The sequence below is a fragment of the Sardina pilchardus genome, chromosome 18 (genome assembly GCF_963854185.1).
Source record: "Sardina pilchardus chromosome 18, fSarPil1.1, whole genome shotgun sequence".
Taxonomy (NCBI): Eukaryota; Metazoa; Chordata; class Actinopteri; order Clupeiformes; family Clupeidae; genus Sardina; species Sardina pilchardus.
Window position 1 is genome coordinate 6,853,201 of NC_085011.1, and position 14,846 is coordinate 6,868,046.

Sequence of the window (14,846 nt, forward strand, 5' to 3'; positions counted from 1 at the left end):
CCAAACATGAAAATGGCAAAGACAGCATAATGATACACTGAGACATTCCTTCACAATATGAGGTTCTTGCCATTTTACCAAGATGCCAAGGCTTACTCGAAATACAAAACTTTATAGCTGGTGCAGTTAGTAATTGTGCCTATATTGCAATACATTAACCAAAAATATCATGATCAATATTAATCAGGCCTTTTAATCAGCTTACTTTCTAGTAATTATCATTTTATTTTTTTAATATAAAACATTTTCTACTTAATCGAAATTACATTCAGTAAAACAGGCACAATAAACCAGACAATATGTACTTTCAAAAGTAGATTTAATAGAATCCATGCCTTCTTGGTTTTATTAACAGATGACTGAGCTTTTCCTTTGCCACGGCTTCCCCTTGTGGCCAAAAAGAAAACTACAGATGTAAACTAGTAAAGCTTTCCAAAAGCACTTACACTCAATCTCATTCAAATCTCAGTTGAAATTAAGATCCCAAAAGGCAGTTCACATTTAAGACATGTAAAAGTAGAATAAATACATAAAAAATACAAACAAACTATTTAAAAGTTGTTATCAGTATTAAAACACTCTCCATCCCCCAGAAAGTACATATAGAACAGAAAAGCTCTTTCAGAGTAGTGGTCTCAAAGTAACCATAACACACACTCAAAGCAAAACAGACATCCTTGAGTTTAAAAAAAAAAAAACAGATTTAGAATTCACAGTATTTACATCCAGTGAAGACTGGCCGACACTCACACTCATACAAAATCACACTCTACTTTCCATGAAGTAATGTACAGGTCATTTGAATTTTTGAAAATGTTGCTCACCCCTCAAAAACCCAAAGCAAAAAAATGGAGAATGTTAAGAACTCTCAAATTCCAAGCTCAACTTAAAAAAGGCATGGTAACCAACAGGATACAAATCCTCTATTAAAAAAGAATGTAGGTACAAAACTTATATTAAAAAAATGCATAGGTTGACATAAGAAAATATATAAATTAAAGAACCTGACTGCACTAAACAAACTAGCACTATGAAAAGGATGACTTCACAGTACATCTGTAACAGTTAGGACATATCACAGTATCAATAATAGCTTGCCAAATATTACACCTCCTTTCCTCCTCATGAGATGAAGCTTTAAATTTTCTTTTTTTCATGCACCCCATAGAATATTATGGTGACTTGTACCAAAAATATAAAAAGCACCTTGACAACCTTTCTGAGCCACATGCAATTTCCTTACCACAAACTTCCAAGAAATCCTTTCAGTTAAAATCACCCAAGTTTATGACTGCCCACCAAATCAAGTTCACTTTCACGACTATATCCTGACACAAGACAAATGGTGGACTTTAAACAAAGCACTTACCCTCTAAATATATCTTTGTTGTTTGAAATGACCAAATGCATAAGATGCTTTTTAAGTTATACTCTTCCCTGTAATTCCAAGTATCGAGACATCCAAAGTCTGAAAGGACAATTATAATCACAAAAACTTTCCACCATTCTGCATCACCATCAAATCCCTCAAAGCTTTCAAGACCTCTCCCAGTGCTGTAAGAAACATTGGTCACTTAACCACCTAATAAATAATACAGACCTACAGATGAAGGACAATTAGTGGTCAATGCATCATTATCACGTCAATCACATTTCTGTCAGTGTGGTCAAAGGTGATCAATAAAAAATAACGATCCAGCCGAGATAGAGATGTAGTAAATTTGTATACTTGACAAAAAGTCTTAAGGGGTTTCAAGAGAGAAAATAATAAATAGGATAAAAACGTATAGATATTAAAATTCATAAAACAAATAAAATCTGAGTGGGCTCTCAAGCGTACTTTATATTACCAATTTTGAAATCTATTCAATCCATCAGTGATCCTTGCATAACCGAACACTGAAACCACTCCTGGGATATGACTTAAAGCGTTATATCCACCAAACAGTGACCACAAATAACAGAACCATCTGTCCAGTTGGGGGAGGTGGACAGTAAAGACAGCTCAGTAGATGGTAGCTTGCCCTTGCAAGACTAACTCATCTTTTTCCATAATTAATATTGGAGTTTGGCAATAGCATTCTGCTCTGCTGGTGAAAGACATGTCCTTGTGAAAGATGTGGAGCCCTGAAAATAACACCACAATCAATGAAGAGAATTTAGACAATGTGTTCAAGTTTCTGAAAAGTAGTGAGTGGCATTTCCCCAACAGTGAAACTGAATCTGAAGGAAAAACTGTGGCAGAACTAACAAAACATCGTAAGGAACAAATTCATAAATACACTTAGGTTAAATCAAATTAAATTAAAGCATTTATGAGAGCAACTGTCAATGAGAACTTCTAATTCTAATTCTCCAAACTAAATCATAAAAGGTGATCCTAAAAGCTGAAACTTACCACTTTCTCTTTCCCTTGGCTCAGGACTGCAGGAGACTGAGTTGAACTGTGTCTCTCTCCCTTTTCACTTGCCACATGATTCCCTAAAACCTTCCTCTGCACAAAAACATCAGGACAGGGCCATCAATTACATCCAAAGGAAGCAAATAACAGGAACATGTTATGTGAACTGTAAATGCATGCATGAATTGTTTTAGGTCTTGAAATACACACCTTAATCATTCCACTGAAAGTACGAGAGCGACTATGCTTTTTGACCGATGTTGATCGGGTAGACACAGGAGTTCCAGAAGAGTCTTTATTGAACTAGCACAGAAAATGGTCACACGCAAAAACAACATTAAAAAAACCATAATAAACATCAACTAAGCAGCTATAAGCTTTTTGGCAGTTCAACAAACACAAGAGAGAGGGAGTTTTCTCATGCAGCCTCTGCACATGGATGTGGTACCTGGCGTATAAGCTTCTTCTTCTTGGCGGACTCGGGCATGTTGCTGACGTGGTTGAAGAGCTCTCGCAGGGCCTCCTGGGTGTGCACCTCGCCCCCTCTGGAACTCTCCTCCACACAGGCCGGCCTCTTGCTTGGCACCACTGTGGCACTGAGGTGGGGGCTGCACACGGCTAGGTCCAGGTCATCCTGTGGCGGAGCATCAATCAACATACAGCTTTACTAGGCACTGAGGAATGCTTAAGAGCTTTGCTGACCATTTTGCTTTTCAGTGACTGCCTGGTAACTGGTAAAGGAATGCACACACTGGTTGCCAATATATGTATCCTGGGAATACCCATACAAGCTTTTGACAAATTTGGGATTTGCTCTGCAGGTCCGTCTGACCAAGACGCTAATCTGGCATAGATGTCTTTGGAATTGAGTAAACAACTGCATTTAAAACCTTTGTTTACAAGATTGCTACACTTTTGACTGGGTAAGAGATCAATGTACCAATTTAAGTTTAATTTCATTGTTATGCCTCTAGTTATGCCTCTGCTGGAAATCGTAAATCAGGGAACCTTTTTCAGACCCACTTCCAATTGTACAATTGTGAAAGTCGGGATGTTCCCAGGCTATAATAAATGTGCAGAAAATGAGCATTCAACTGCAAATGTGTTCGATCTGATTTTAAAGAACAAAATTAAAGATTAAGGCACAGACTAATTGCGTATTGAATGTTTTTCTTTCCCAAGTGTAATGGGAATGTTCACAGACATGATTACAACTAGCATACTGTAGCAATACTCACAGGCATAGCAAAACCAACAGCTACAAATAATGTGCACTATGTTCTGCACAGAAAGAACGAAATACAGTTACTGCACATTCTTCACGGATCAAACAAGGCCATAGGCAGAATCTATGATAATCATTACCTTTGACTTTGATCCTATGAAATGCAGTTTAGCAAGTTCTCTGACATAGGCTGGTGCCTGCAAAGGACAAAAAAACCGCATCATTAGGACTAGGAATGAAAACCCACATAAATAGCCAGAACACGTCCTTGTGCCTTTCAAAGTCAACAAATCATTCATTACGGCTTCCATTAAATTCCTGAGATTAGTATGCGGCAAAATAATAGAAGGAGCACCAAACAAATTATGAAGAAATACGGATTCTAAATGTCAAGTTCAATTTATTGAGAACAGAAGGTCTCACTCTGCCTAGATGATAATATACCAGGCAGAGGAAAGAGGGACATCTAATAAGTCAGGCAGGACATTTTTCTGGGTCTCCCAACACTGCATTCTATTCACATGCAAATTCAGGCATGGACTGTTTGTCCAGAGTAGACATGGGAACAAGGACCCTTACCTTAAAATATTCTGTATTTGGCATTACAGACAAAGGAATATCAAACCAGAAACTGTTTATAGCTCAACACATCCTATCCTATTATGTAGTTACATAATGAGGGCAAAGACAATAGGTGGCATTATCAGAGACCTTAATGAAGCTATTCACACAAACATTTCAGTCAAAGGAGATAAAAGCTGAAGTATCAAAACTGACCCAAGGAACACAATACCTCTGAGCCTTGCACAAATGAACAGCTGCACCAAGAGAGCATGCACATCAAAATAAGCCACACAATTAATATCCAGAATATTGAATACCGGATCCTTACCCTGAACAATTTTTGAGAGTGCTTGATGAGAAAAGTGATGCTGTCGTTCAGCTTATTAATATTCTCCTTAAGTTCATTTGCATGCACCTGCCGATAAAATCAGACAAAACACTGTTAACACAGGAAATATACTGGCATCGTGTCACACAATTAAAAACTAAAAGAACTGTAGAAAGTCAGGTGATGAGAATGTGGCTCCTGAAACATACTTTTTTGGGCCAAATGATGTGCGGGGCAAACATGAGCGCCAGATTAGAGGCCGACATTTTGTTTTTGTCTTGGTGTTTGGCCGTCTGGTAGAGCAAGTCCAGGAGGAGCTTGAGCAGACTGCGGTTGGCAGGGGGCAGAAGCATGAGCAGGAGTTGGAGAGCCTGGATCTGACGTTCCTTATCTGGAGTGCTGGTTCTGTTGCCCTTCTCATCCAGCAGTGTGAGCTCTGAACACAAAGCAGAGGAGGGATATTGACTGATTCCATGTGTGCAATTCATGTTGCAAAAGTTACGTATCTCTAACCAGCTTTTAAAATCTGCCTCAATTTACATGTATGACTTGGACCCAGAGAGATGCTATTGTTCATACAAAAGATCCACACAAAAAAACAGGGAATGTAACAGTCTTTTTCTCTGCACTATTGATACATGGATGACCCAATCCCAATAGATCCTAACCTATTCTCTTCTTAGCCTCAGTGGTACCACACAAAACATCAAATAGGCCTTGAGAATTTCTTTCCTTTCAATGTGAGGAACTTACCAACTATTTTCAGATGAGCATGGAAGTGACGTGGAGTCAGCAGTGGTTCAGGCAGCTCTCCCAGGAAGACCTTGAGAACGGTGGCCACGTCATTGGGATGGTAGTCCCCCGTCTCCAGGTCAATGTCCGCCCCGTTGTTCAGCATCTCTCGCAGGGCCTGCTGCCGGATGCTGTTCCCCGGCACTCGGAACAGACCCTCCACATGCAGGTCTGACAGGGGCAGAGCAAAGTGCTTCAGCATCTATTATTTACCAACCATTCATCCCCTGTCCACCTTTTTTGCAGGAGATGACATCATTCTGAGTCAAAAATAAACGATGAGCTCATGCTCTTCCCTCTGCCTCCCCTGGGTTGTTCGCTTCAGTTAGAGAACATATCCAATAAATAGAAGCCATTTAGGACAAAAATAAGTCAGCAGAGAATGAACTACTAACAGCGACGTCATGCATTCAGACAGAGTTTAAAAGAAGAGAAAAAAAGAATCTAGGCCTTATGGAAGATAGGGTATTAAACTTACTTTTGCTGAGGTACTCAATGAGTTGGTATATTTGAGCGATTCCCTCCTCTGTTAGAGGAGCTCCAAATATGACTCCCTTATCTGAACACAAACCAATTTAATCAATTTAATTTAAACAAGCAGGTGGCCAAGCATTACAATAATGTGACGTATGACATAATGGTCATGGCAAAGACTTCTAAAAAAATAAATGATAACAATTAAGTGCCGTTTTATCGTTGTTGCATGAGGATATTGTAGTACATTTTACGTCATTGTGTTTTGGATTTCCCGGTTTGACATCAACATATTTGGTATTAAAGAGCTGAGCAACACGCTACAATGTATACATATTAATGTGCTAATCCATACCTTTGCGTTTAAGGAAGTTGAAGGATCGGAGGAATCCAGTTGAGGCAGTTATTTTTGTTTCAACCTCTCCCAAAAGCTGAGCAAACTCTACCCCTGGCAAATCAATAAGTCGAGTGATGTTGCTCAGCACCAGCTCTGTAAAAACGTCTGGCTTCTCATGACGAAGTTTCTCCACAAAGAAGTCTGGGTTGAAAATGACAGGCTGGATCTTTGGGTTCATGTCGTGGTTGTTCACAACGCTGCACAAGGTTTCTCTGGAAATTAAATAAATATGTCGGTGAGTTGTATCTCTGGCATTGTAAGAACATAAATCTGTAAGTTTAGCAAGACTGCAATGCTTTGCTTAACATCGGATAATCCATGCTGATAAACGTTCTCTCATTAGCAGCTAGGCGTGATATTACTTTCTCGTCAAATGGTGCTGTTTTAAAAGTAGTGCTACCCAACTAACGTTAGCCATTTTAGAATGTATGCGGATTGCAACACATTAGATAAGGTTCAATTGCAAACTGTCAAAAATAATGACCTTGACAAAATGAAAACGGCCCTCTGGGGTTTCCAACTTGCTAGCCAGAATAGGGCAGCTATCGTTAGCTAACGTTAATGTTACAAGCCAAGCCGTTTAAACTGCAGTGTCCTGATGATAAACGATGATTTCGTATTACACAGTAACTTGAAAATGAAAATGACTCACTTGCAACTTAAAAACAGCGTTAATTGAAACTACGTAATGTGTCAGAAGACACAGGCTTTCAGTGGATATGTAACCAGGCAAACCTCACTAACGTTTCTTTTTCAGTTGCTATCCAAGCTAACGTTAGCTGTTGCTAGCTAACTTAACCAACTTCTGTTGTTTAGGCTTGGTTCAGGCACTTTCGCCTGGCCATATGTAAAACTATGTTTAGCTTTGGATGGACGTTTTTAACTCCTATTAGTAAATTCTGTTTTTACAAATAAATGGTCTAGGTGGCTGAAGACAACACAACTCAAAGACGTTACCTCCTGATTTGTTTATTTTCGTCGACCTCCTTATCGGCCGCCATGTTCAGTTTGAATCTTCCGCTGTTTTACTTTGGAAGGCATCTAACTTTCTTCCGATTGGTTTGGTACCAAAAATGGGCGTGGCAGTAAAACGGTCTGTCCAGTCCAAGGAAGACGCACGGCTTTTCAAAAACAGTAGACTACAGCTGTCTATGGACCTCAGCCCGTATGCACACTATCTGATCATGCGGTGACACTGAATCTGTATGATATAAACCATTTGAATGTGCTCTTTGCACTTATGATATACCATACGGTACTCTGCAATGTGCATTATTCTTTAATGTCGCTGTATGAAGTCTCATACAACTGCACCAGTAGGGGGAGGCATTGCACTTGATGAGAAACTAAAATGCCCCCCCCCCCCCCCCCCACACACACACAAAACCCAGCAACTTTTCTCTGTTGAGGTTTATTGTGGCATAAGACATGACAACAGATAACACATATAAATCAACACACACACAGAGTTATACAAATGTTAGCTGTATGCCTGCTTGGGACCCATTAACTCATTCTAGAAAGGTTACATTCAATTACTCAGGAGGATCCAATGGCACCACAATGTCCTTGTGTAAAATAAAAAAAAAGAGGCGGTGAAAAATAATGTTTCTCTAGAATTCCTCCTTCCCAGTGAGAGGCAAACAAATTTGTTTCAGAACCTCCGTCCTAAGCACACACTGAGCCCAACATCCAATGTATAGACAGCAGACATAGAATAAAAGGTTCTTCAAAGGTCCAGTGTAACAGGGTAATAATAAAGCATACCTTGGCTTGACAAGTAAAGACTGCAAAGTGTTTTTCCACTAAAACATCACAGAGCAACAACAATGTACAGAACACAGTGCAATACAATAACTGCACTGGCCACGCTGTGACGTCAACAACGATCTAATTCTCCTTTAAAGGAGCAGTTTATTTAACATCTCAGTTTAACATCCCCTTTTCTGAAATAAGTTATAAAGAAAATGAAGTCCTCTCAAAGCCTCTGCATGTTACTTGGATCTACTACACTGTGCAGAGCTAACTGTGTGCTTTCTGCATCCAGTGGCCTCATCCTCATAGCTTCACTTGCCTCTCGGCAAGACACGGTCCCAGACGTCTGACTCGAACGGCTGGTCACCAGTGCATGACGGTTCCTCAGCCATGGCCTTGGACACCTGGGCTTCAGTGACCTCATGGTCATCCAGCAGGCCCTCCGAAAGGTTTTGGAGGAGATGCAGAAGAGCACGGGGTCCAGGGCGCTGTTTACATACCACAGTGGGACAGAGAGGTAGGTCTTGACCACGGTGTAAACGTTGAGTAAATGTGAAGACCAGACGTCATGGTAAGCTTGCATGAGTGAAGAGGCAATGTCTGGGAAATTGCAAAGAAAAAATGCCACCACCACTGCACCTGTTCAAAAAACACACAAGACAAATTGAGAGCAAGCCAAGACACAAATACTAAAAATCAGCTGTAGAATAATTAAAGGCATTTTACCCTTACCCATAAGCCGTAGAGCTCTTTTCTCTTGAGACAGTAGCTTCCCATTTTGATGGCAGGATACATTATTCCCCATGGCCATTGTCCTGGTCAGGCCCATGGCCTGTCTTTGGTGGCAGTTCCGTTTGAGGTGGCTGATAATGAGGATGTAGAGGACCAGAATGCAGACTAGAGGAACCAGGAAACAGAGGATGGCTCTCAGCAGGACTGCTGTCTTGTACAGCAGATAAGGCTTGGCCTCTGTCATCTCACACATCGTGGATGCTATGAAAAGCTTGTCTAGGGAGCGGGCAGTGTAATCCATGATGCAGGCACGGTCGTGGCTGTAGACCAACGCAAAGGGCACCGCAGACGCCAGCGAGAACAGCCACACCAGGACCAGCAGGTACGGCAAGTACGACTTCTGCAGGCTGGACACAGACCACATGGTGTGGCAGATGGCCATGTAGCGCTCAATGGTGAAACCCAGGATGATCCAGCTTGTGGTGGCGCAATAAATCTGCCGGACCATGAAGTAGGCTTTGCACAGCGCCCCTCCCAGCCTCCACGGGTAGATCTCCCAGTAGTAGCGGTAGAGTGTGATGGGGATGGTGAGCAACTGCACGATATCGGAGATCACAAGGTTGAGCAGGTAGAGCTGGATGGCGCTAGCCTTCATCCGCGTGTCCACGAGCAATGTCATGATGCTCACACCATTGAAGAGGACGCCGAAGATGAAGAGTAGACAATAGAATACGGTCATGGGGATGGCAACGTGGTAGGGCTCGCTCTTCATTGCACCGACAAAGACCGGAGGCTCAGAGCCCCGTGTATAGTTGCAATAGAACTGAATGATAGGCTCGGTGTCATTCATGATCACATCCATGTCAATGGCCTTGACTAAATGGGATTTACCAACAAAAAAACCCCCACTTAAATGCAGAGTTCACAGAGTTTCCTGTTTGTTGGAGAAGAGAATTCAGTTTATCAGATTAAAAAAAAGAAAGAAAATACACATTTCAGAGCACAACAGCCTCATATTGGGGAGGAAGAAATATAAGGCAAAGCTCTAGACGTCTAGATATCTGATCAAATCTAATTGCACATTGTGGACAGTGTTATATTGTTTTCTAAGTCCCTGGTGTACTAGAGTGAGATGTTACATCTGAAAATCAATTTAAAATGTCTAAGAGCATATGCTGAGCTGACCTCATATCCATCCATACAGACAGACAAGACAGACTGTTTTAGCATAGGGCTGGTTATTGGAATGTGAAAAGGATGGTGCTGTGTACACAAGGATTTGAATGAACAAGGACTGCCATACCCTGTTATGTAAACCAATAGCTATCTCCCCTGCGGATATCTATGTTCAAGAGATGATCAAAATGTCTTAATTAAGAAGCCTAATTTTCACAGACCAAACACTAAAGCCACAGACACATGTTATTGATACTCAACAAACAAACAGCCATAACTCAACTGCAAAAGATGAACAATGTACAAAATATACTTACTTATTGCACGGTTCCCCCTATTCCACTATTCGAAAGGGAAATATGCCTGCCGGTATGAGTTCTTGAAATGGAATGAAAGGCTCCCTACTCCTTCCTTCTCCTCCTCCTCCTCCCGCTACCAGCCCCCCTCTCTCATTTCTCTCTCCTCCTCCTTCACTCCACCACCGAGATTGCCTTTGCCTAGAAAAGCACCAGGAAACCTTGCTCATACTCACTCAAATGTTAGTGTCTTGCGCACAAAGGGACCGACCCCCCCTTCTGTTTCTTTTACTCTCTCACCTGCAGCATTGGAGATAATTGTTCATGCTTCATGTAGTATAATCAGATGTGCATCTGTGTCAGCCCATATCTTATAGATAGGGATTCTATGCAATGGGACTAGTGCAATAATATGCCTTAAGAATGTTATCTAATATTTTCTTATTTTATTTGTTGTGTGAGTGTGTAGCCTTTATTGTGTGAGATGATCATGGTTACCAAGGTGTCATATTACCATGCTACTGGATCACCTTTGATCACCAAAATTATTCAATATCTCATTTTGTCATTCCATGGGAGATCAGATTAGACCAGTGTTTTTCAACCTTTTTTGAGCCAAGGCACACTTTTTTCATTGAAAAAATCCTGAGGCACACAACCAGCCGAAAATGTTAAATAAAATGAAATTTTATGGAAAATTAAATTAAATAAAAATCTGTAGCCCGCATTAATGATATCAAGTCATTCTTGTCAAAGTGTCTTGAATAGGAATCAAATGAACACAAAGAAAATTATTTCTATTCACTCTTTTTTAGACCACTTTGAAATTGGATAATTTCCCACGGCACACCTAGCAATGTGTCACGGCACACTAGTGTGCCACGGCACAGTGGTTGAAAAACACTGGATTAGACAATCTGAGGTCTCAATTCTGCCAGACACAAGCTCCTATCAAGACTCAAGTCACAGATCCATTTAGGTTCCCTAAAAATAAAAAATGAAAAATATGGTATTCCTGGATAATAACTTAAAATTATGAACCTGAAATGAGTGGTCATTGCAATGATATTGCCATAATTATGGGCACATCAGATGTGAATCCCTTGGCCCTTGTAACTGATGTAGAAACAATGGTAAGCATGGCAACCAGACATCTCAGTCTTTTCATAATGAGTCCATGATGTTTCAGGATAAGAAAGCAATGTTACTAAATTCCCCATTCATTCAGTGACAATACGATTTATTACTGGAGAAATAAAACAGAAAACTTGTTATCTCCCATCATGGACAGCATGATTATTTACATAATTTAAATTTGAATTTAAATATGTAGCCTATATTTGTGAATAACATAAACATGTACAAATTATTTTAAAAACTGAAATATTAGGTACGAATAAACAAAAAACATACAGCGATATGAAGTACTGCAATGCGTGGAAACACAGGTCCCCCATGTCCTCACACTTACAGTGCACTATAATCAAGAGGTGATACCAGCATCCTTTGCCATAGAGAAGAAGTGTCCCTTCCTCTGTAACAATGCACTAGGTGAATCAAACTCCACTATCTTGCCAGCATCCAACACCATATGCAAAAATCAATGCTGCGAATGATCTATCTAAATATGGATTTTTTTTGACATCTTGTATTGACCTGGATAGACAGCTGATTTTTCATAATGTTGTCATCAAACAAACATTTTTTCTACAGCAAGTAGGCTGTGCAGGAAAAGTCTTATCCAAGATATTCCATGAATTTTAACTCTTCAACTCTCCAATCTACTGTCGATTTACTGCTGCATGGTGCTATGCCGCCTGAAAAACTCTGTGTACACAAACTGAGACTTGATGTGAGATTCAAGCCTAGCCACTGCTCAATTGATAAATGCCATGAAAAATCTCGGAGTGCCTCTGCTAACCCTTTTTGATAAATGCCATGCTTTGCATGGAAATGAGTGTACGCCTGTCCTTTTTTTTTTAATGTTGTACGCACGTTTCAGAAATGAGGGCCACTCCATGCACCCAGACTTTCAGTATTTTGAATTCTGAACAAATTTCACACTTTGTCTTTGGAAATACAGGCAAATATTGATATCATGCCCATCACAGAGTATAATTACCCAAACAGCATAAATGCAATTTCATCTATCTCTTTGTAAAGATGCAGAGGATTAATCTCCACCCCTGTTCTCAGTCAGGAATTAATGAAGAAAGCCATCTTCATTGTATAAAGACATGAAAATACAATTGGCTATATTGTATTCTTTCTTAGGTGAGGTCAATGAGATGGACCTATCACCAAACTAAGCTCAATCTTTTAAGAAGATGGGGAGTCTGCACTTTATTTCTACTGCACAAGAGGTGTGTTTTTTCGGAGGAGGGACGGGACTGTCGAGCTCTATTGGCATCGTTCAAATGACTCTGTACGCTTGGATAGTCCTTCAACCAATCAGACCAGCGATCCGGTGCGTCTTTTGAAAAAGCTAGTTTGTGATTGGACCCAAAGGAGGAGATAGATGTGCAGGTTTCCAGCCTGAGCTGCCAGGCGAAATCCAAATTCGCCCGCAGGTCATGCAGGGTTAACCCAAAATGTGTCCCCCCAAAAGTCTTTAAATAAGACTTTGGGTGTCTTTTTAACACAGTGTAACACAGTTAAAAAGACAGCGTTCAAAAGATGATTCAAGCACCAACTACAGCTGACTCCTCCAGAAAACGAACAAAAACAAGAGACAGACAACATATAGACAAGATCCAAATCCATTCGTTACACAGGCTCAATAGCGTTAAAAAGCAAGTCTGAAAAGACTTTTAGTAGAGATTTAAAAACAGTCACAGATTATTGTGATTGGCGTGTGTCCTGGCAAACAGATATGCCGTCCGGATATGCCGTCCTAACTCACTGTTGTCATTAAACTTCACATGGCACATTATCACAAAGAGTAGTGGGTTCCCCGCTGTCCTGGCTAAATATCCAACCTGGTTTATTCAATTTCCCCCCCTAATCAACCCCCAGTTGCAATAAACAGTAAGCAATTGGCTTTTTTGTTCCCTCACTTTCCACTTCACTGTGTGGTGAGCATTCCGTTGCATAATGGCTGCCGTGCATCACCCGGGTGGGTGCTACTGGTGGTGGTTAGTGAGTTTCCCCTTCCCTGTGAAGAGGTTTGAGTGCTGAGAAAAACGTTATATAAATGCAACAGGGTATGGGAGTTCACAAAGTGGGAGCACACTCAGATCTCGCACACTCAGATCTCGCACACCTGTGGCTACTTGGCTTTCATCTATATTCATTTCCACTGTACTGTCCATTTTGCAACAGCTTTGAAAAGCTTTCTTTTTAAGACTGCCTGAATCTCATCTCTTTGCCACATGTCAGGATGTTTTTTTCTTTACTACCGCAAGCTATCCAAGGAGCCGGTGAGCGATGGCGAGCACTGTGCAGTCCGAGAACTTGCTGATGGTGGTGGATCAGGTCACCTGTTTCCGGGTTCACGGTGGCTGTGGCCTCGTCCAGGATCAGGATGCGGGACTTCCTAAGCAGAGCCCTGGCCAGGCAGAGATGCTGACACTACCCGACATTGTGAGAGAGGAAAGCAAACAAACAAAAAAAAAAATAGCAAACATGCAGTATATATCAGCTGGGATCTGCAGTTATAAAGCAGATAAGTATAAAACAAAAACGCCTCATTACGTCACGAGTATAGTTTAAGTTTACTCCTCCTGCAAAATCAGTTATTACCATTCTGCATAGATCTGTTGCATTCAATTAATTCAATACTGGTATACTCCATTTCCAGTATACACAAACAATGTCACCTTCAAAGAGCTATTTTCATCTAATCATCTAATTAAGAGCTAGGATGAAACTGCAATGGCAAGAATGAATATGCCATGAGCATATTAAAGAGAGCTGATGACCGTCCCTCAGCTGTGAGGAATAATTATGTCAGAGAGAAGAGGCAATTTCTGAATAGTTTTCTTGAATGAAATCCAAAAAGAATGCATTAATTAAGCAGTCCAAGGCAACCGGAGGGTGTGAAGTGGCCAGCACCGGCTTATGTGACAGCTGTTAGGTGTCCCTACATGATTCGAAATACTTGGCAACACAAGGTGTGGGTGTTTGCGTGTTAGACGCCCAGGTCACCTGAGGTTCTCGCCTCCTTCCGAGATTTTATAGAGTAGCTGCTCTGGCAGACCCTGTACAAACTCCTTCAAGTGGGAGAGCTCCAATGCTCTCCACAGCTCCTCATCATTAAACTTCCAGATTCATGCAGAGACTTCCAGAGAACAGCACAGGATCCTGCCAAGATGGACGTTAGAAAACTATGAAGATCAAGTCTCACAAATTCGATCTTGCAAAGCTGACCATATGCTAATTTTGATTTTACATACTGAACCCATATTGACATTTTTGACATATTGAAAAAAAATCAAGTGATACATTTCTGTTTCGATGCATCTATTTCGTGCAATATTGGTCTTGGGAGAAAGCATTATCATGGAGAATAGTGCCAATAATCCAATAAAACAGAGAACAAATGAATTGCAAACACACACACACACACACACACACACACACACACACACACACACACACACACACACACACACACACACACACACACTCACACTCACAGTCACACTCACACTCTCTCTCTCTCACACACACACACACACACACACACACACTCACAAACACAATCC

At 40.8% G+C, this 14,846-nt stretch overlaps 1 protein-coding gene across 1 annotated transcript; it reads right to left on the reverse strand.

Annotated features, from left to right (window-relative positions):
* Positions 1-302: 302 nt before the first annotated feature.
* On the reverse strand, positions 303-7,194 carry arhgap19 (Rho GTPase activating protein 19). The gene is made up of 11 exons (XM_062520010.1): positions 7,139-7,194; positions 6,140-6,393; positions 5,789-5,869; positions 5,272-5,481; positions 4,728-4,954; positions 4,519-4,605; positions 3,767-3,823; positions 2,850-3,035; positions 2,612-2,704; positions 2,399-2,494; positions 303-2,127 (listed from the first exon to the last, which is right to left on the reverse strand). Exons 1-11 carry the CDS (start codon positions 7,180-7,182, stop codon positions 2,056-2,058), a joined length of 1,407 nt encoding a protein of 468 aa, XP_062375994.1. The 5' UTR covers positions 7,183-7,194; the 3' UTR covers positions 303-2,055.
* Between the last annotated feature and the right edge of the window lie 7,652 nt (positions 7,195-14,846).